At 44.2% G+C, this 23538-nt stretch overlaps 1 protein-coding gene across 2 annotated transcripts in view; it reads left to right on the forward strand.

Moving 5' to 3' along the window:
- Positions 1 to 23538, forward strand: part of LOC116505911 (unconventional myosin-Vb-like) — a 228911-nt gene that overhangs the window by 195215 nt on the left and 10158 nt on the right. For both annotated transcript variants that reach the window (XM_032213404.1, XM_032213405.1), the window contains 5 exons: positions 5199 to 5397; positions 12591 to 12684; positions 16849 to 16992; positions 18222 to 18373; positions 21048 to 21137. In XM_032213404.1, coding sequence (XP_032069295.1) covers positions 5199 to 5397; positions 12591 to 12684; positions 16849 to 16992; positions 18222 to 18373; positions 21048 to 21137 — 679 coding nt within the window. The remainder of the gene's footprint in view (positions 1 to 5198; positions 5398 to 12590; positions 12685 to 16848; positions 16993 to 18221; positions 18374 to 21047; positions 21138 to 23538) is intronic.

A 23538-nucleotide genomic window follows, 5' to 3' on the forward strand; every position in this document is an offset into this window, starting at 1 on the left:
GCAAGTAGCCAGGTCAAATATATATGTTTTTCCTTCTTTTTCTGCTCTTTCTGGGCTGTTATTTTCTCCCCTCACTTTTTCCTGATCCTAAAAATGGGTACAATTCACAGACTTGTAAACACTGGGTGCTACTGCTGCTGCTGCTGCTGCTGCTGTTGTTGTTGTTGTTGTTATTATTATGTTAATCTTTGGTGAGATTCACAGCCTTTGGGGCTGGCTGGCAGCTCAACAGCTCCAGCCCTAACCAAGGACCTAGGAACTGGTAAGGTAACGTCGGAGGATATAAGCTGTTCCAAGTAGGGTGTTTTTTTGTAGAATCAGAATATTCAAGTCTGATAAATTTAAAATGTGGCCTCTGTAATGAGAAAGACAAGACAGTCAACCACTTGATCAGTGGATGCAGCAAAAGTCACTAAAAAAGTGGTCGTATGTTGAGGATTACCTGTCATGTTGATTGGATGGTTCAGCACAGTGGTGGGTTCCTCTCCCTGTTGCTACCGGTATGCTACGCATGGGGCCGGGTGTCCTAGTCGTGCACGTGCGCTGCGCATGTGCACTCCACCACCCCTGCGACACCCAACTGCTTGTCAGAGGTTGCACGGGCGCTGGACACTGTGCACGCGTGCATAATTGGCCGGTTGCTTTCAAAATAGGTATGGAACGCGGGTAGGGTGGGTGGGCCAAATGAGCCACCGTACAGGTACGGTGGCTGCTGCTCCCTGCTACTACCACTGGTTCAGCAACAAGTTAATGTGGGTTTTTTTGACGTGAGGATGTTCACCTATTTTGATTGCAGAACCACAAGGGGGCCTTGCCAGAGTCCTCTTGAATTTCCAAACAATACATTGTATGGGCCTTTTTAAATCATGCACCCATAATTATTGTGCACCCACAGGATGCATCTGCTCCCGCTTGATGTGTTACTTGTCCTTTCAGCCATCCATACACAGATATTCCTCATTTAGTGACCACAATTAGGACTGGCAACTCAGTTATTAAGTGAAGCAGTCACTGAGCGAAACTGTGCTTATGATTTTACTTCAGTTTTCTTTTGGCTTATACAGCTGGTCATAAATGCAAAATTTGGCTGTAAAGTTACTTTTTTATTATTATCGTAATGGCGAAAAGTCACTAAATGAGGCAGCCATTAAAAAGAGGACTACCTGTACTTTTATTACCTGCAGGATTCTAAGTAAACATAGAATGGATATTTAATTAAGACAGCTCAATCTGCATAAAAAGACCCCAGGCTATATGACTTCTCTGCCTGGTGTAGGGACAGCTTTATCCATTATGCACTTAGTTATGCACACAGATCCAGAACTGGAATCAAATCTACCTTGTGGCCAGAATACCTGTCTACATACTGTATTTTTCGGAGTATAAGACGCACCTTTTTCTCTCAAAAAAGAGGCTGAAAATCTGGGTGTGTCTTATATACGGAATACAGCATTTTTTGCCTCCTGAAACCCTGCCCCCTTCACCAAAATGGCTGTGCATAGCCTTTAGGAGACGTTCAGAGTGCTCCTGGGGGCTGGGGAGGGCAGAAATGAGCAAAAAATGGGCCGTTTGCTCACTTTTGCCCCCCCCCCAAGCCCCCAAGAGCACTCTATAAGCCTCCTAAAGGCTCTTCATGCCCTTTTTTTGACAAAAAATAGCCCATTTTTGTGAAAAATGGCCTGGTTTTTGCTCGGTTTCACCCCTCCCTCCCGGGAACACTCTACAAGCCTTCTAAAGGCTATTCATGGCCCTTTTTTTAAATGTTCGTTTAGCGACCATTTGAAGTTGCAACAGCATTGAAAAAGGTGACACACACACACACCCACTTACGACATTGCAGCATCCCCTTGTCACGTGATCAAAATTCCGACACTTGGCAACCTGCATGTATTAATGTCGGTTGGAGTGGCCCAGGGTCATGTTGATCCGCTTTTGCCAATCAAAAGTCGATAGGGAAGCCAGATCCACTCCACAACTTCAGTGATTCACGACAACCGTGGCAAGAAAAGTCACAAAATTGAGCAAAGTTCACTTAACAACTGATTTGCTTAGCAAATGGAAATTTTGGGCTCAATTGTGGTCTTAAGTCGAGGACTACTTGAAACCGGTGTGCGTATATGTTTATGCACATTACAATTTCTCCACGAATGGAAAACTCAAAGCATAATGTTTCTGGTCTGTTGAGAAAAATCATGGAAAATTGGGGAGGGGGATTTTTAGTTTGGGGGAGGGGATCATTTTAAGACGGCGTTCTTCACTTTTCCAGAGGGTGATGTGGTGATGTCCTATCCTCCGCGAGCTGCACTGGCTACCTGTCGATCTCCAGGTACGCCTCAAGGTGCTACTTGTCACCCACAAAGCCCTTCATGGTAGTGGATCTGGGTACTTGAGAGACCGCCTACTGCCAATCACCTCCACTCGACCAATTAGATCCCATAGATTAGGCCTCCTCCGAGTCCCATCTGCCGGTCAATGTCGACTGGCAACCACGCGGAGGAGAGCCTTCTCGGTGGCAGCTCCGACCCTATGGAACGATCTCCCCGTGGAGATTCGTACCCTCACCACCCTCCAGACCTTCCGCACAGCCCTTAAAAACTGGCTATCCCGTCAGGCCTGGGGTTAAAACTGTAACCCACCCGAATAGTATGAATGTTGTGCTTTTTACTGATGTACTGTCGTATATGTTAAATGTTGTTTCCCCTCCCCTTTTTCGAGTTGTAAGCCGCCCTGAGTCCCCCCAGGGAAAAGGGCGGCATATAAATAAACTAAGTCTAAAGTCTAAAGTCCATCCACACTACCCCACCCCCCCAGAGGCCAGTCAGGCTGGGCCTAAAATACGAGAACCGCTCCTTCTTAGCAACTGAGCTTTTAAGAGGTTCTTGAAGAACCTTTGAAAAAGGATTCAGGGAGGGAGAGATTTCATTTCAGGCAAACTGTAATTGGTACCTTTTAAAAATCAATTTACTTTACCAAATGTTAAGCTTCTCTTCAGGCACATGGAAGGAAGGCTGTAACCTTTGCGGTGATGAATCACACTCCCTATCGGAGGCATTGGAGACGGATCCAGAAATGCAAAAAGCCACTTTTCCATGCCACTTTTCTTGTGAAAAACGCAGTTTGTTCCTTAATTCACCGTTTTGCCAAATACACACTGTGAATGTGTTTAGGGAAAGAAAATAAAAATCCCCTCCATTTTGTCGCAGAAAGAAACACGCTTTTAATTTCCTTGGTTCATTCTTTCTGGCTTTTTTCTTATTCCGTTCCTTTCTTCCCCTTTTATTATCCGTTCTTCCAGATGCCTCATTTTAAAACCAAATCTTTCCTCTTTTTAATTTTTTTTGCTGTACTTAAACACCAGTTTTGGAATGCATAAAGTTATTCTTAGCTGCAAACATCTTTAAAAGACCCCAGTGTGGGGGGTGGTTACCCTCACACAATCATTTCTCGCAACCAGAAATGATTGTGTGGGGATAAAAGGAACCATGTGAGCCAGTTGTCCACCGATTCTGAGGCATAAAGTAACTACCGTATTTTTCAGAGTATAAGACACACTGGAGTATAAGACGCACCAAGATTTTGGAGAGGCGAATTAAAAAAAAAAGTTTTTGCGCTCTGCAGAACCTCCTAAAAATGGCCCACTTTTCGCAAAAATGGGCCCGGTGGTTTTTTTTTCCCCCCCAAAAAAGGGCATGAATAGCTTTTAGAAGGCTTTGGAATACACCTGGGGATGGGGTGGGGGCAAAAAACAAGCAAAAAACAGCCCATTTTTTGTGAAAACAGGCCCATTTTTTGGCAAAAAAAAGGGCATGCATAGCCTTTAGGAGATTTATAGAGTGCTCCTGGGGGCTGGGGGGGGGGGGGCAAAATTGAGCAAAAAAACAGCCCATTTTTCGCTCATTTCTGCCCTCCCCAGCCCTCATGAGCACTCTGGAAGCCTCCTAAAGGCTATGCACGGCCATTTTGGTGAAGGGGTGGGCTTTCGGGAGGCAAAAAACGCTGTATTCAGCGTATAAGATGCACCCAGATTTTCAGCCTCTTTTTTTGAGGGAAAAAGGTGTGTCTTATAATCCCAAAAATACGATAGATGATAACTTTGGGGGAAACGAGTTAAAGAGTTAAATGCTTTTTTGTTTTCGGAAGTTTTGTTTCTGGAATAAGAATCTTTTAAATGAGGGAGAGAGGAGCATAGGAGTCCAAGGATGGAGTGTTTCAAAGGTCTGCAATCTGGGCCATGTCCCCCTAATCTTTGAGGTTTGAGGCGACTACTCGGAGGAGAGCCTTCTCTGTGGCTGCTCCAACCCTCTGGAACGAACTCCCCGTGGAGATTCGAACCCTCACCACCCTCCAGGCCTTCCGCAAGGTCCTTAAAACCTGGCTGTTCCGACAGGCCTGGGGCTAAAGAGCTGTTGCCCCCGTCTCAAATGGTATGACTGTTGTATGTTTTTAAATTATGCATTGCTATGCTTTGTTTTTTAAATTTTTTGTCTGTATTCCCCTTCCCTGGTTGAGTTGTGAGCCGCCCTGAGTCCCCTTCGGGGGAAAAGGGCAGCATATAAATGTAATAAACTGAACTGAACTGAACTGAGGTTGTAGGACACTCAGCAAATGTCCTTGAGATGTTATTCCTTTGGCCAGATTCTCCAGCTAAGTAGAATGGTGGGACATAAACCAAATAAATAACCTGGGCATCCATAACCAAGGCCCTTAATTCTTATGGACTGGCTACCTTGGTAGCCAAAATTGATGTGAAGGAAGTGATGCGTGGTAGCAACCCACAAGCAGGCAGTGTAATTTAACCAGTGGGAGTCTCCTTCACAATCTTTAGTTCCCAATGTAAGTGTTCCTCACCGATATGTATATGAGTAATGAGTGTGGGCAACCACTAGTTCCTAATGTAAGTATTGTCTACCTACTATGTATGTCAGAGGTAGTATTCAGCCAGTTCGGACCGATTAGCCCGAACCGGTAGCGGAAATCGCGGGTTGGTCAAAAGAAAATAAGATCCTGTCTTATTTTTGGAGAAACATGGTAGAAGATGTCTTTTGTTATCTAAGATCTGCCTACAGTTTGGTCTATGAATCCAAGCCCTGGTCCATCACATCATGAGAGGCATCCTGGCAGTTTCTGGGTGTCTTAGGGTACCTAATATTTTCTGAGTGACAAATGTCCTCATCTTTCCCATTTCTCACCCCCTTCAGGCTCCTTGAGGCTCAACTCCAGGAACAGAGAAGGGAATATGAAGAAGAAATAGAAACCCTAAAGGACCAGATGGAGACCTTGAAGGAAGCGATGGAGAAACAGCACGAAGTCTTCCTCCAGACCCTCCAGTTGTCCCCAGAAGCCCAAGTGGAGTTTGGCATCCAGCAGGAAATCTCACGGCTGACCAGCGAAAACCTGGTATGGAGAAAAAGCAAAACTGCAGGGTTGTTTCTACCAAGGGTGATAATAATGCCTTGTTTGAAAGATGGGTGCCCAAATCTCCAGTCAAAAAAAAATACTCCAGGGTGGCCTTCACGCATTTGCCAGACCTGCTCATAGATGTAGAGCAGATAGTTGTTCTTCATAGAGAAGAAGAGCAACTAAGATGATTAAGGACCTGTAAACTAAAACATGTGAAGAATGGTTGGAGGATATGTTTAATCTAGAGGGGAAAAAGGACTCTAGAAGTGACATGATAGTAGCATTCTAGTACTTGAGGGGAGGTAGTCAACCCATTTTCCAAAGCACCAGAAGGCAGGACAAGAAACAATGGATGGAAACTAACCAAGGAGAGAAGCAGCCTAGAACTAAAGAGAAGTTCCTAACAGTGAGAACAATTAATCAGTGGGACGACTTCTCTCTCCAGAAATTGTGGGTGCTCCACCACTGGAGACTTTTAAGAGGAGATTGAACAGCCACCTATCTGAAATGGTAAAGGGTCTCTTGCTTGAGCAAGGGGTTGGACTGGAAGACCTCCAAGGTCCCTTCCAGCTCCATTCTTCTGTATTCTGTAAAAGACGCAAAGTGCAAAATGGCTGCTGGGTGGGAGGAGGAAATATACAATAAAGGAAAAAACAGGGGATAAAGCAGTTCACAAAGAAAAAGAAAGAAAGCTGTCCATCTCTCAGCAGAACTGCTGGGAAGACCATTCTGAAACTGGTGGAATCTCTGGTTAATTAAGTGGTTTCAGTTAATTTCGTGGGGGAGCAGACTTTTCAATACTAAAAACCTTTCATTCCTTCCAGGTGTGTAAAATAGTGCATGGTTTATTATTATTTATCTCCTTCCATGTTCTAATTGTAGGGTTAGTTTTAAATCCATTTTTATTGCTTAACAGTCCGTAGAACCTGTATTTGTTTAGACTTTTGTTTTTTTTTTGGCCACTTGAATCAATGTTGGCTCCTAGCAACTGCCTGGACAAGTCCTTGCCGTTCTCTTGCCGAGATTTCAGAAATAGCTTCCCCTTGTCTAGTTCCCGGGGGGTGGGGGGAGAGAGAGAGAGAGACAGAGAGAGACAGAGACAGAGAGAGAGACAGACAGAGAGAGACAGACAGACAGACAGACAGAGACAGAGAGATTGCCCGAAGTTTACACAGCTGGCTTGGTGCCCCAGGCAGGACTAGAACTCACAGCCTCCTGGTCTCTAGCCTGGTACCTTAACTATTACACCAAACTGGCTTCCTGTGTTATGGTTATACAGATTTAGTATGTATTATCCTTACACAAAGCAGAACAAATAGATTATATATAGAAGGTAGGGGAGATAGTTGATGCAACCAGTAGTTTTTATTGTCCCATCTAGCTTTAATTAGAACATTTTCCCAGAGGTTTGGACAGAAGACTTTCCTGCCACCTACAGCAGGGGTGTCAAACTTAAGGCCCGTGGAGCAGATCTGGCCTGCAGGATGCTTAAATGTGGCCCATGGTGCCTCTGCTAGCAAAAATGGGGCATGAGGGGGACGCGTGTGCCTCCCTGCACCCCATTTTGCCCAGCAGGGTGGTGCAGGAGGCCATCCAGGCTGAAAATGGGGCACGGAGGGATACGCAGCCCCCCCGCACCTCATTTTGGCCTACAAAGGGCTGCAGGAAGCTGTCCAGGCCGAAAACGGCACCAGGGGGGGGCATGCAGCCCCTCCACACCCCGTTTTGGCAGGCAGGGTGCTGCAGGAGGCGTCTGTCCCATCTCCTTTCCCTGGCTGACCCGCCAAGAACTACAATGCTGATCTGGCCCTCGAAGAAATCCAGTTTGACACCCCTGACCTACAGCTTTTAACCGACAGTGCCCAGTAGCCAGTTGTAAAGCTTAGGCTGTACCACTGAGCTATGCTCTCCCCTCACTGGTGCTCCTGGGAAAAGCTTACCTAGTGAGATTCTAAGCTGAATTTCCCTTTAGAAGGAATGGACCAGTGGTAGGTTTCAAATTTTTTTAGAACGTCTTCTGTAGGTGTGGCCTTCTTTGTGGGAGTGGCTTGCTGGCCATGTGACTGGGTGGGAGTTGCTTGCCAGCCATGTGACTGGATGGGCGTGGCCAACTTGTAAAATGTGGTGAAACTCATTTAACAACGCTCTTGCTTAGCAACCAAAATGTTGGCTCAGAAACTCTGGCATTTGAAGCAGGCAAGTCTTAAAGCTGTCAAGTTACCCTGCACCCCTAACCCTTTAGAAAAAAAAAACCCCAGGGGTGTTCAAACTTGACAGCTTTAAGAGTTGTGGACTTCAACTCCCAGAATTCCTTCTCTCGCTCTTCATCTTGATGATGGGCAGACGGGCAGGGGGAGGGAGCTGGAACCGGTTCTAAACGGCACTGTAGATTTGTGGAACCTCTTCTATAGAAGAGGTTAGAACTGGCAGGAACCCACCCCTGGAATGGACTGATTGCTCTGTTTCCAGACCAAGTCAGTTTACCATTGTTTATTTGATCCATGTCTCTTAACAGCAACAGCCACCACAAATGTCAAACATAAAGCATATGTTTTAATATGACTATTTTATGCCCCGACTCGAATTACAAAATTCAGAGAAGTTCATGAATTAAAGGATATTTATATTTGTCTGAGGAAGTTTTCTCAGGTCAGTCTATTTTTAGATAATAAAATGGACAAAAATAAAGTTTCCCTGTGGGAAATATGCTTAATCTGCCTTCTGGGTAGAAAGGCAGAGTAGCAGCAGCAGCAGCAATGGCAGTACTGCCATGGTTGAGGAATAGCCTGATGTGGAACAATGGCTGGATTTTCAGGAACTTCGTCTGCAAGTCTACAGTCAAGGCCACAGATTGTATTCTATTTCTTCGCTACCGCTTCAGTAGCAGGAATGCGCAACAGCAATTGGGATCCCTAAACCTTGCCCAGCGTTGCTTTTTGTATTTACAGCTTTTATAAATGGGCTCTAAAGGCCACCGTTTATTTGCTGAACCACGCTGTCCCCATTCTCTTTGCCGAACCAAGTTTTCTGTAACGTTATAGGTATGGTGAATAAGAACACGAAGAGGGCGTTTGGGAAAGCAACGTGACAACTTGTTCTTTTAGAATAGTTCAGGCTCGCCATAGCAACCTGACAAAATTACTTGACTCACAATGTATAATTGATTGGCTTGGTAGAGATTGAAATAAACTCCCGAAAGAGGGGAGGGAATTCAGGTCGTTCAAAGGCTCTCAGTTCAGCTGAGTGATGAAAATATACCGTATTTTTGGAGTATAAGACACACTCCCCCCCCCGCCCAAAGAGGGTAAAAATTTGGGTGTGTCTTATACACACTCACTTAATGTAGCCCCGCCACCTGCCGGCCACCATTCTTTGGCCTCTGCCTCCCAGCAATTTGCCTCCTTGCAGCAAACAGCCTGTTTCAGCTTCAGCTTCAGCACAGCCTGATTAATACAAGCAGCTGATTGTCAGTTGGATCGGCTTCCTGACCATCAGCTGTTTCAGGCTGCAGGGATTGCCGCCTCCGCGTGCCCCATTTTCGGCCTCTGCATCCAATTTTTGGCTTCCATGTCCCCATTTCCCACCCATTCTGATCCCTGCCGCCCGGAACGGGCAGAAAATGGGGATACAGAGGCCGAAAACGGGGTGTGCGGAGGCTGAAAATGGGGCACGCGAGGGCGGCAATAAGCAATGGCAATCCCTGCAGCCTGAAAAAGCTGATTGTTGGGAAGCCGATTGAACCAACAATCAGCTGCTTGTGATAATCAGGCTGTGCTGCAGTTGAAACTGAAACAGGCTGTTTGCTGTTTGCTGCAAGGAGGCAAATTGCAGGGAGGCAGAGGCATATTTTTTGTTCTTGTTTTCTTCCCCAAAAGCTAGGTGCGTCTTATACTCCCCAAAATACGGAAATTATCACAATCACAAAATGCACAGGCCTACAAATAAAAGTAGAACAACTGTGGAAAGCGGGGAAGCAAAGATAATAGTAAGAGTGATAGACGCCTTGAGTGCAATCCCAAAACATCTGGAGCACCACGTAACAAAGTCCCCATCAATCAGTTGCAAAAGGCAGCTTTATTAGGAACAGCTTTTAATGCCTTTCATATTATTAAAGCATAAATGAGATGTTTACTTTATTCTCACAACAATTCTGTTACGTTGGGTAAGCTGAATGCTGGTGATTAATCACCTACCATGAACAGACCATGCTGGAGTAGAAAATCTCTGATTCACAGCATCTTCCTCCTCACTTTCCCGCAGGTTTTTTTGCAAATCCATACCTAACCACATATGGCCAGAAGGCTCTGACCACATGAGAGGTCACCCCTCTCAGACAAGTGTCCTTCATCCTTTCGACACAGATGTCTGGAACTGCAGCGTAGATTCTCTGAGTGGGGATGGGGGGAGTTGTGGATGTGTTTTTGACATCCAGTCAGAAAGGTTGGCGGTTCGAATCCCTAGCGCTGCATAACGGAGTGAGCTCCCATTACTTGTCCCAGCTTCTGGCAACCTAGCAGTTCAAAAGCATGTAAAATGCAAGTAGAAAAATAGGGACGGCCTTTGGTGGGAAGGTAACAGTGTTCCGTGCACCTTCGGTGTTTAGTCATGCCGGCCACATGACCACGGAGATGTCTTTGGACAGTGCTGGCTCTTCGGCTTTAAAATGGAGATGAGCACCGCCCCCTAGAGTCGGGAACAACTAGCACATATGTGCGAGGGGAAGCTTTACCTTTAGACTTCAAACTGAGTTGGCTGCTGTTTTTCTGGTTCCCTTGCAACTTTTTAAAATGGGCTGTTTGGTTGCCCATTCAAAGGGGACGTGATCTTCTGGCAAGGAAAGCTGTTAAATCTGGAGATTTAATGCTTTCTGGGGTTTTCTTAGACTGACTTGTGGAGAAGGTGACAGCTGTGGCCAGGAGTGATCTTGCACAAATGCATCTTCTGTGACAGTGGTGCTTATTTCTAGATTGGGAGGCATGGTTCACAGTCACTCATACCTTAGATCAGGGGTTCCCCAACCCTTGGGCCACAGCCCACTATCGGGCTGAGGCTTATTCAGAATTGGGCCGCATGAGTGGCAGGTGAGTTTGTGCATGCAATCATCGCCTCTCACATGCGAGTGGCAGGTGCTGGCGCTCTCAGTCCCACTCAAATGAAGTTGTGTGTGCCCGCCAGGGGTACATTGCTGCCGGTTTTACTACCGGTTCACAACCCAGGCTTGTCAGATGTGCGCATGTGCGCTGTTCAACGGGGGTGGTGGTGTAACACACGCATTGCATTATGGTGTGGGCTTGCGCACCCTTTCAGCACACGAGGACAAAAAGGTTGCTCTAGGTCCTCTCTGTAAAGCAGCGCCTCCCCCCCCCCCACAAACCTTTTGGGTACCAGGGACCAGTTCTGTGGAGAAAGGCTTTTCCGTGGACCGGGGGGGGGGGGGGGACACACATGATTCTGCATGCTGCCTGCATCGCACCGATTGGCCTTTGTTTGAGCAGCCCAGTTTCTGGCATGCTGCAGACTGGTGCCAGTCCACAGACTGGAGATTGGGGACCCCAACTGTAAAAGAGTGCACCTTGTGGGCCCTAGAAGTGTGCCTTCTTTGGCATGGCATCTTTCTTATGGGACAGCCTCCCCCACCCCAAATGCAGACAGCATGAACCCCATAAACAATTCCCCCCCAGGCATTGATGGAGGTCTAGTGTGAGTCTAGATTTGATTATTTGTTGACAATGTTCTTTTTAGGGGCCTCCATCCAATTTCAATTTTGATTGGATTTGTGTACCTTGGTTTTATCTGGTTCCTCCCCTAATTTCCCCTGGGCAGCTCTGTACGTTTGTTAAACAAATATATGAACGCATCTACAAAGGAAGTCTGTTTTTTTCCTTTCGCTTCTTGTCGTTTTTAACTGGTCGGGGCAAAATGCTCCATTTGAGCAGCGGCTGAATTTGATCTGACTTAACAGATTTAACTGATTAACCGAGTTGGAAGGGACCTTATAAGTCAGTGATGGCGAGCCTTTTTCACCTCGGGTGCCAAAAGTATGCTCACCCCCATACTTTAATGCCCCCCCAATGTTGTGCCCATGCACATGTGACACCCCCACAGCCCGGCTTTCATGGAGCCTGGGGAGGGCGAAAACAGCCTCCCCCCCCCCCCCCCGAGGCCATAAACGACCCGTTGTCCGACTTCTGGAGGGCCCGGTAGGTCCGTTTTTCACCCTCCCCAGGCTCCAGAGGCTTTCTTCGAGCCTGGGGAGGGCGAAAAACGGCCCAACACGCAAACCGGAAGTTCAGGAATGGACTTGCGGGTTGCCCGTTTGGCATATTTTGCCCTTCAGAGGCATCAGGGAGAGTGAAAAATGGCCAAAAATCAAGGCTGAAAATCAGCTGGGCAGCGTGCAACTGCGTGTTGGAGCTGACAGGGCAACGCCTCGCGTGCCCTCAGAAATAGCTCCCTGTGTCACCTGTGGCACACGTGCCATAGGTTCATTGTCATATTTATAGGTCATCTAGTCCATTTCTGTCAAATGGCAGTCCAGTCTCTTCTTGAAAGTCTCAAGTGATGAAGCCCCCACAACCTCTGAAGGCAACTTCTGTTCCATTGGTTGATTGTTCTCACTGTCAGAAGGTTCCTCCTTGTTTCTAGGTTGAATCTCTCCTTGGTCAGTTTCCATCCATTGTTCCTTGTCTGGCCTTCAGGTGCTTTGGAAAATAGTTTTACCCCCTCCTCTTTGTGGCAGCCCTTCAAATATTGGAATGCTGCTATCATGTCTCCCCTGGTCATTCTCTTCACTAAACTAGCCGTGCCCAGTTCCTGCAACCGTTCTTCATATGTTTTAGTTTCCAGTCCCCTAGTCATCCTGGTTGCTCTCCTCTGCACTTTTTTTAGAGTCTTAACATCTTTTTTATAGTGTGGTGACCAAAACTGGATGCAGTACTCTAGTATGGTCTTATTAAGGCTTTATAGAGTGGTATTAGTACCTCACTTGATCTTAATTGTATTCCTCTGCTAATGCAATTTAGGATTGTATTGGCTATTTTGGCTGATGCCACACACTGCTGGCTCATATTTAATTGACTGTCCATTAAGACTCCAAGATCCCTCTCACGGGCACTGCTATTAAGCCTGCTATTCACCCAGTCTATATATGTACTTTTGGTTTACATCTGGAATGTCTTCCTGTTTTTCAGGACCTGAAAGAGATGCTGGAGAAATTGGAAAAGAATGAGAAGAAGCTGAAGAAACAGCTCAGGATTTATATGAAGAAAGTACAAGATTATGAGGGTAACTTTCACTTCCCCTTCTGCCACTGAAAGTAATAGTCTGTTCCCTACTGACAAAATAGTTTAGATGGCCAAAAACCTGGCTTGCCTTTAAACCAAGAGAAGCAAAGGATTCAGATCAAATTTGGTAGACTTGCTCTGAGATCTGAATAAGGTTTGAGGGATGACTAAGTGCAGCTACTTTTCAAAGGAAGGGCTGTACAGCTAAGTGCAGGTAGTCGTTGACTTAGGACCGCAATTGAGCCCCAAATTTGTTGCTAAGTGAAACAATTGTTAAGTGAATTTTGCCCCATTTTACAATTTTTCTTGCCACAGTTGAATCACTGCAGTAGTTATGTTAGTAGCAAATAGCCCTTAGACATATATACCGCTTCACAGTGCTTTAGAGCCCTCTCCTAGCGGTTTACAGAGTCAGCTATTGCCTCCAGCAATCTGGGTCCTTGGAAGGATGGAAGGCTGAATCAACCTTGAGTTGGTCAGAATCGAACTGCTGGCAGTGAGCAGTGAATTTGCCTGCAATACTGCATTCTAACCACTGGGAAAGGGAGGGAGGGAGGGAGGAAGGAAGAAAGGAAGCAGGCAGGCAGGCAGGCAGGCAGGCAGGCAGGAAGGAAGGAAGGAAGGAAGGAAGGAAGGAAGGAAGGAAGGAAGGAAGGAAGGAAGGAAAGGCAATAGCAATGGCCCTTAGATTTATATACTGCTTCATTATACAGCCCTCTCTAAGCAGTTTACAGAGTCAGCCTCTTGCCCCCAACAATTGGGTTCCTCATTTTACCCACCTCAGAAGGATGGAAGGCTGAGTCAACCTTGAGCCTGATGAGATTCAAACTGCCAAATTGCAGGCAGCCGGCAGGCAGCAGAAGTGGCCTGCAGTACTGCACTCTAACCACTGCGCCACCACGGCTCATGGCTCATAGTAACATGGTTGTTAAGTGAATCTGGCTTCCCCATTGACTTTGCTTGTCAGAAGGTGGCCAAAGATGATCACATGACCCAGTGGGATGCTGCAACCCTCATCAATGAGTCAGTTGCCAAGCATCTGAAGTCTGATCATGTGACCATGAGGATGGTGCCATGGTCATAAGTGTAAAAAATAGTCATAAGTCACTTTTTTCAAACGGTCACTCAATAAAGTTCTGTAAATCAAGGACTACCTGTATTAGGAAGCATCACAATTCCTGGTTGTCCCAAAGATGCTTTTTCAAGAGGCAATTGGACTTTCTGGTTTATTTTTCTTTGAAGACGTTTTGCTTCTCATCAAAGAAGCTTCTTCAGCTCTCAGCTCTGAGCTGAAGAAGCTTCTTGGATGAGAAGCAAAATGTCTTTCGTGAAAAACAAAAAGCAGTTGTCTCTTGAAACTGGATGGCTGAGAATCTCCATAGACAAGTCCTGGTTGTTTCCTCCACATCCTTTACAGAGCTGTGAGATGCAGCTTAGCACTTGTTTGCAACTTCTTTCCTGAGGTCTAGCAGCTTCCTTGTTTAGCTCCAATATAATCCTAGGATGGTTCAGCTGCTTTTTAAGAAGTGGGAGCAGTGGTGGGTTTCAAAAATTGTTCGAACTTACTCTGTGGGTGTGGCCTCCTTTGTGGGAGTGGCTTGCCACCCATGTGACCGGATGGGAGTGGCTTGCCACCCATGTGACCGGATATGAAGATGCCGACGACACTTGTCAGAACCACCTTAAATTACCTCACACACAGCACTGGCATGCATAAGAATATGATGTAAACTTGTTTTTTAAAAGGCATCTTTGGTTTGCGTTAAAACAACAACACACGCAATGTTCTGATTGCATCACAAACGCAGTAGTCATCCTTACCTTTCACAGAGGCACTGAGTTTTATAAATATGAGCATGATAGTGTAGAATAATCATATCCAAGGACCAGTGGTGGGTTTCAAAAAATTTTGGAACCTCTTCTGTAGGTGTGGCCTGCTTTCCGGGTCCACTGGTGGAACCTCTTCTAACCGGTTCGGTAGATTTGACGAACCGGTTCTACCGAATAGGTGCGAACTGGTAGGAACCCACCTCTGAGTGGGAGGCAATTGTCTGTCTTAAAATATTTTTTCGCATTTCCAAGAGCTACCTTGTCCTTCTACGTAGCCCACTGCATTGATTGGATAGTTGCTTTTCTGCTTATTGAAAGGGCTAGACTAGAAAACTTTAAAAAGTTTTTTTATCCCCTGTTATTGTCAAATCTTCCTTTGGTCTTGCTATTTGCAGTATCGGAGGAGAATGTCTCCATCTGCTGGATCTCATTGCATTAAAGGTGGATTTTTAGAGAAAGCTATCTATTTGAAGTCATGGAAAGGGGAAGCAGAATATTAGAAATATATTCTTTTGATTGTGATGGTTTGCCTGAGTGATTAGCTACCACAGCTTGAATCCAAAACTCTGATAATTAAATGAAATTCAGCCGAAGGAATTGAAGACTCTACATCAAGGCAACTGGCACAGATGGTTCTTGTCATTATAATTTATGGGCATGAAACTGACTGGCACAAAGTTACTTGAATTGTGTCTTCATATCCATTTTTTAATGTGTTTCACAACTGCAGCATTTGTTCCTTTAGTGAAGGCGAGGCAGCAGAAATTATCCATTATCTTAACAAGGTTATAAAGCCACAATTTGAGTACCATCTTCATCTTCTTAGTTGAAGGTTATTTATTTTTTATATGTCAGATTGGTCTAATACTTATAATGATATATGTTTTCTCTAAAACAGGGGACTCCAAACATGGCAACTTCAAGACTTGTGGACTTCAACTCCAGGATGGTTGAGGAATTCTGGGAGTTGAAGTCCACAGGTCTTAAATTTGCCAAGTTTGGAGACCCTTACTCTAGAGCTAAAATCCGGAGAATTTTACTGAGTCCTGAAAGTGAGGTTAGCTATAGCAAATGAGGCAATAGCTATGGCTAGAATACCGCAGGAATACGTAAACCACTGAAATATAATTTTCATCAAATCTTTCAACGAATACAAGTACAAAAATAATGCAATTATCAACAAAAACTAAAGTAAAACATTTCATTTGAACTATTATTAAGTGAATTATATACCAAAAGATAATAATACAAGCTAAAAGTTAAGGGAATGAAAATGCAAAAAAGAAAATTTAAAAAACCCTCAAAATCTTTTAAAAATCCCATTACTTTTCTATGACTCTGCATTGCATAAATATACAGCATACCAAAAAATAAAACCCATAGGTCAATTACAATATTTTACTAATTAATTTTTTAAATAGAAAAATTACTGTATGCAGAAATGCTCAAAATGCCTATGTCAAATGATTAAGGAAGTGTTTAAAAGAAAATGACAAACAAAATTAGCATTTAACACGATTTATGTAATGAATTGTTTATGGATCTTGACTTTTGGTACAACGTGTATATGTATGTATGTGTCTTTGTATACATACATGCATATATATATTTTAGAAAGAACAGCTGCTAGGATGTGGTGGCTCAGTCACTAAGACACTGAGCTTGTTGATCAGAAAGATCAGCAGTTTGGCAGTTCGAATCCCTAGTGCCGCGTAACGGAGTGAGCTCCCGTTACTTGTCCCAGCTTCTGCCAACAGTTTGAAAGCAGGTAAAAATACAAGTAGAAAAATAGGAACTACCTTTGGTGGGAGGTAACAGTGTTCCGTGTGCCTTAGGCGTTTAGTCATGCCAGCCACATGACCACGGAGACGTCTTCAGACAGCGCTGGCTCTTCGGCTTTGAAACAGAGATGACCACCGCCCTCTAGAGTCGGGAACGACTAGCATATATGTGCGAGGAGAACCTTTACTTTTAGGAGTAAAATACAACTTGATGTTTTAGAATTAGTTTTCATGTTATGAGACCTCAATATTAATCATAGCAATTAGAGTACAGGTGGGTGGCTATGAATCTATTTCAAGGTTAATGCTGGTTTCTACCGTATAATTTACTCTGAAGAAGGTGAGAAGGAACCACACAGTTCCATAACCTCCTCCTGGCTTTTTATAACCAGAATCAGAACTTTCATTTTATATCTGTATTATCTCAATTATCATTTTTGGAGCTCCGATGAGCTCCGGGACATCACTACTGAGTCGACCAGACCTCAGAGGGACCTGTGAAGAGTGCAGCTGCTTCAAAGGGGCTGACTTTGTTCTTGGTTTGTCTTTCACAGCGGATCAAGCAGTTACACAGTCTGAAAAGCGGAAACACGAAATCAGCCGGCACGTCGCCGTCCAAAGGAAGGAAAAAGACTTCCAGGGGATGTTAGAATATTGCGAAGAGGATGAATCTTCTCTCATAAAAAATCTCATTACAGGTAAAACGACTTTGTTTAGCTTCTCAAGTCTAGCCCTTAATATTATAGTCATAAATGGGGTTTGTAAATAGTTTGCTACCGAAGTAAGAACAAATCTATTCATCAGAGTCATAGGATTGTAGACTCGCCTCACAATCAGGAGGCTGTGAGTTCGATCCTAGGTCGAGGCAGATATTTCTCTCTCTGGGCACAATGAGAATATATCTGCTGAATATAACTCCGCATTGGCAACAGGAAGGGCATCCAGCCAGTAAACACTCAGCTCTATTCAGTTGCTCTGACTCCAACCCACAAGGGATTATGGGGTTGTTAAAAGATGATGATTTACCTACTGTAAGTAATCAAGCACCGCATTTTTCGGAGTATAAGACGCACCTTTTTCCCTCAAAAATGAGAGTGAAAATTTGGGTGCGTCTTAATACACTGAATATAGCATTTTTGGCCTCCCGAAACCCCACCCCTTCACCAAAATGACCATGCATAGCCTTTAGGAGGCTTCCAGAGTGCTCCTGGGAACTGGGGAGGGCAAAAATAAGCAAAAAATGGACTGTTTTTTGCTCATTCCCCCCCCCCAGCCCCCAGGAGCACTCTACAAGACTCCTAAAGGATATGCATGCTCCTTTTTTGATTAAAAAACAGGTCAGTTTTCGTGAAAAAGGACTGTTTTTGGAAGGTCTGCAGAGTGCAAAACCTTTTTATTTTATTTGCCTCTTCAAAATCTTGGTGCATCTTATACTCCAGTGCATCTTATATTCCAAAAAATACAGTAATCTCCTTTCTATTCATTGGGGAATCCATGTTTAAAAGGGGCTGCCTGTTTTCTCTTAAATGTGTCCAGTGAAGGAAACCCAGCACTTCCCCGAGTAATGGATTCCACCATTGTTATTCTTGTAAAAGGGGAACGTCTTTATAACATTGAGAAGAAGCATAATGTCATTTTAAAAGCCTGAAAAACTTGATTTATACGTTGAACAATTTATCGTCAAGTATTATTCATTTCCGTTGTCTTTCTTGGCATGGCATGGTTCTACTGCAAAATACATAATGGGATTGTTAAAAATAGGACAGACATTTAAATATATTTTATGCTAGAGGAGTGAGGTCAGTTAATAAAAATAATTTGGTGACTAATTTTGATTTAGGTAAGTGTCCAGGACCCCTCCGTACAGAATTTTTATTTAAGTTGCTAAGGAATCCTGTGGTTCAAAGTCTTTCATTTCTGCTCACAGATCTGAAGCCCCAAACAGTATCTGCCACGGTTCCCTGCTTACCTGCCTACATCCTTTTTATGTGCATCAGACACGCCGATTACATTAATGATGATCAAAAAGTGCACTCGTTACTCACCTCCACTATTAATGGTGTTAAAAAAGTATTAAAGGTAAAAAAAAAACCTTTCCTTTTTCACAGGTAGACTTTGGTATGTTTATTGGATGATACATAACTTTGAGATTCGAGATATCTAGGGAACAAACATATTTTACGTAGGGGATAAAGGGTAGCATAGAAAGTAGAGTTTATTTGTAAACTGAGATTTTATGGGGTATCCAAGATGGCTTGGTTTTTATATTTGCCTCCACTGCAGTCTTCAGAATCTCTAGACTGCACAATCTACTTCCACATATAGGCTGAGACTTAGCCAAAGACTGCCTGAGAAAGATTCCAATTGGAAAGGTAGAAAGTTTTGTTATGATCAAATTGGAGATTTAATATTGTAAGTGTCAACTCATAAAGCATTTGCATGTCTTGTTATCAAGTTGCCATAATGAGGAAGGGGGGGGACGCATTCCACGCATACCTTCGGCTAGAGTCGGATCTCAGATTACTACAGCAGGCTTGTGAGGCGCGCACCTCGTTGGTGAATGTGATTTATGACAAAGACTGAGGGGAGGGAAGAAACAGGCAAAGTTCAGCCATAATTTAAATGAGGTCAGATCTGACGGTCTGTCAGGTTTCCGAAAGGTGCCCTAATTAATTCATGAGCCCCGAGCCAAGTTTCAAAAGAAATCCAGTCATTTATTAGGAACACCATTTCGGCAATACCCCATTGTGGCTGAACTTTGCCCCTGTTTCTCCCACCCACCCCCAATCTGTGTCAGCAAGCTTTCATTACACAACTAGGTAACACAATCATTTGTCTGAAGTGGTACAGGGTTTCCTGCCTAAGCAGGGGGTTGGACTAGAAGATCTCCAAAGTCCCTTCCAACTCTGTTATTCTAAATTCTAAATCAGGACATTTTTTTCAAATAAAGCTAGAAAGGCAGGGAGAGCAAGACAGTAAGAAAATGAGCAAGCATTAACATATTAAAAAGGGGGGGGAGAAAAATAATGCACAAGAGGGGGTGACACGATAGCAGTGTTCCAGCATCTAAAGGGCTGCTAAAAAGAAGAGAGGGGGGTCAACCTATTCTCCAAAGCACCTGAAGGCAGGACAAGAAGCAATGGATGGAAACTAATCAGGGAGAGAAGGAACCTAGAATTAAGGAGAAATTTCCTGACAGAACAATCAATCAAGTGGAACGGCTTGCCTCCAGAAGCTGTGGGTGCTCCATCCCTGGAAATATTTAAGAAGAGATTGGACAGCCATTTGTCTGAAATGGTGTAGAGTCTCCTGCTTGAGCAGTGGGTTGGACTAGAAGACCTCCAAGGTCCCTTCCAACTCTATTATTCTGTTAAAGGAAGCAAATGAGAAGCATCTCTAGGGACCTTTCTCGACGCTTACTACATCTGTTCCTCTCTCCTTTAGGTCCTTCCTTTAGACTCTCTAATCTAACTTTTCTGCCAGGCAGACCCCTGGAAATCCAGAACTCCTTTTCCCACACAAGCCTTGGAAATAATAGGTTGATATTTCAAGTGAAAAGGACCTCCTAAGTCAGTGACGGCTAACCTTTTCCGGACTGAGTTCCCAAAGCACGCGCGCCCGCCATTGCACATGCACATTCATGCCCAAGCCCCCAAAATGCAATGTGCGCATGCCCCCGCACACGCGCCCCACCCCCACACATGCACACACTGCCCCTCCCCTCGCATGTTCCCCGCAGATCCTATTTTTGGACTCCGTGGTTAAGATTGGAAATCTTGACAGTCCAGGTTCGGGACCCGAGCTCCATGCAATGGGGTGAGCTTCCATCCTTCCCTCAGCTCCTGCCAACCTAGCCATTCAAAAGCAAGAAGAAACCCGAAGAGAGCTGAATACCAACTGGCCGGTGGGAGGCATGCGCACATGCACAGCAGAGCTGACGTGGGGCGATGGCTCACGTGCCATCAGAGAGGGCTCTGCATGCCATCTCTGGCCAAAGGTGTCAGTGTTCCAAATATCATGCAGAATTAAATCAGAGACCAAGGGAAAACTATCCTTAAGGTTCCAATTTAATAAGACAGACATGTTGGCATCATGCTATGGATTCCAATACTGGAAATGACATCACAATTCCACCCAGTTAAAAGTTCATGGTCTTGTCCCCACACCCACAATCCATCACATGGTCCAATCTTCTTCTTCCACGCTGGCCTCCACACCCAGCTTCTTCCGGTCAGGTGTGAAAGTATGGAGACAAAAGATGACCTTGAGCTTCTAGTAAAGAATGAAAAACAATACATTCCACAATCCTACTCCTTTTCTATTCCCCCCTCCCATCAACTATACTAAAGAAACAGCTTAATGAAATAAGAGAAAGTGTGGCAGGCCAAAATTCTGAAGGGGAATATAATTGCAGGCCTGACAAAAGGTTTGCCATCATGGTCCTAAGTGAAAGGATTCCTACTTATTAATTTATCTAATGGCAACTCTTTGTATGCCACCTTCTTGAGAGGCTCTAAGACAGTATTTCTCAACCTTGGCAACTTGAAGATGTCCGGACTTCAACTCCCAGAATTTCCCAGCCAGCATTCGCTGGCTGGGGAATTCTGGGAGTTGAAGTCCGGACATCTTCAAGTTGCCAAGGTTGAGAAACACTGCTCTAAGAGCAGGACAATGTGTTTCTAATTGCTCATCCTTTTCATGGCATAACAGGCCAAAGGAAAAGATTCATGGTATTTATTTGGCTTCTCCCTAGAAACATAACGAGGACTTTGAGATGACATCATTGTGGCTGTCCAACACCTGTCGCCTCCTACATTGTCTGAAGCAATACAGCGGAGATACGGTGAGAGAATGGGGGTACCGGGGATGAGATCCTTGTTGCTATTTTTTTTTAAAAAATCTCTCTTTGATTCTTCCTAATGGATGGTCATGAAGTACAGGCGGTCCTTAACTTATGACCATTCCTTTAACCGTGTGTTGAAGTCACCACAATACTGAAAAATGGGATTTGTTTATTTATCCCACTGATTTGCCACGCATTTCAAAGCGACTCTGGGCAGCTTACAGTATTAAATGATGACCAGTCCTTACACTTACAACTCTTGCAGTGGCTCTGGGGCCATGCGATTGCAATTTGGACACTTGGCAATTAGCATAATTTACAGTGATTGCATCTTCCCAGGTTCACTTGATTACTTTGTCACCTCCCAGGCCGGGCTCCAATAAACAAAGTCAGTGGGGGAAGCTGGAGTCATTGAACAGCTGTGCGATTCACTTAACGACTATGGTAGAAAAATTAGGTGTAACTGGTTTATCAACCACACCATTTAATGACAGAAATTCCAGTCCTAATTGTGGTTGTAAGTCAAGGACTACCTTTATGTCTTGAGATTTCCAGACCACAAGTGAATATATTTACATTGAGATCAGTAGAAGTTTTGCTAAGGACTTCTCTGCCATTTAGGCGTTTCGGGTAAAGATTGTTGTCGGAGTACAGTCCTTGACTTACGACCACAATGGAGCCCCAATTTTTTTTTGTTTAATTTTTTTTATTTTTATTACATAAACCACACATACATACATAAAAAAACAACAACACACACACACACAGACAAAAAAAAGCCATCATCACATACAGCATGTCATTTGGTTACAGGTGTTTTAACATTTATCATTCTTATACATTTATTATTTCATTTAATAGGTTATAATATACTGTTTGGGTTGCTTTATTTACCATCCCTTCCTCCTGTTGTAACACCATCTTATTTTCCCTTTCTTTTCTCCCTCTCTCCCTTCTCTACTTTCTTCCTTCCTCCTCTCCTTTCCCTTCCTTCTTCCTGTAACTTTCTCCTACTCCTGCTCTTCCTCTTCCCCTTCCTACCCTCTCTCCTCCTCCTTTCCATCCTCCTTTTCTTACCTCTTTCTTTTCACCCTCTCTCCCTTCTCTACTTTCTTCCTTCCTCCTCTCCTTCCCTTTCATTCTTCCCTTACTTCTCCTTTGCAATGGAGCCCCAATTTTTTGTTGTTAAGTGAGACATTTGTTAAATGAGTTTTGCCCCATTTTTAAGACCTTTCTTGCCGCAGTTGTTAAGTGAATCACTGCAGTTGATAAGTCAGCAACCTGGTTGTTAAGTGAATCCGGCTTCCCCATTGACTTTGCTTGTCAGAAAGTCACAAAAGGGGATCAAATGATCCCAGGGCCCCGCAAAGGTCATACATATGAACCAGTTGCCAAGCCTTTGAATTTTGATCACATGATCATGGGGATGCTGCAAAGGTCGTAACTGTGATAAATGGTCATGAATCACTTTTTTTCATTGCCATTGTAACTTTGGTCACTAAAAGAACTGTTGTAAGTCGAGGACTATATGTATACCATATGATATCATTCCATACCAGGTCTATGAGCTCTGATGACCCAGTGGTTAGGAGACAATATTGCAGGCTAGCTCTGCCCACATCCTGGAATTAGATTCTGAGAGGCTTTAAGGTTGACTCAGCCTTCCCTCCTTCTGAGGTGGGTGAAATGGGGGCCCAGATTGTTGGGGGCAAGAGGCTGACTCTGTAAACCGCTTAGAGAGGGTTGTAAAAGCACTGTGAAGAGGTATATAAGTCTAAGTGCTATTGCTGTCTCTTCAGGATGGAAGAGTTGACCAAGAGGAAATTAATTTGCTATTAGCATATGTTTTTGCCTCTTATAAATTTTGCCTTGAAATTATAGCTCCTATTCCAATTTGAGTATCTGCTGATGTTAGTGAATTATAGATCTGACTATTGGGCTGAACATGTGTAACTAATTAAAAGAACAAGCACTAGTTTGGTTCTACGAACTTTGCAGTTTTCTGAACATAAACCTCATTGAACTCACTTCTGAGTGAGCAATCACAGCATGGCATTGATGGTGGGAGACAAAATGCCTGATCCCACTTTTTATCTGATTCCATGAACTAACATCAAACAGTCTGAGGCAAGGAGAGGTGATGAATCCCAGTTTTCCTTTCCAGCCTCCTGATCGCTTTCCCACACTTTGTAGGGGTGAATATTAATAAAACCCCAAACTTCATTCTTAACTTTGCAAATGTTCACTAAGGTCTCTTTGTCACTTGGACAGAAGCTCTAGACCTACCTTTGGGAATCTGCCTATACAAGTAACAGGAATATATGGAAGTCCGAAACAATTCTTTAGGCCAGGGATGTCAAATGCAAGGCCCATGGGCCAGATCCATCCTGCAGATCCGATC

Source organism: Thamnophis elegans, chromosome 3 (assembly GCF_009769535.1).
Source record: "Thamnophis elegans isolate rThaEle1 chromosome 3, rThaEle1.pri, whole genome shotgun sequence".
Taxonomy (NCBI): domain Eukaryota; kingdom Metazoa; phylum Chordata; class Lepidosauria; order Squamata; family Colubridae; genus Thamnophis; species Thamnophis elegans.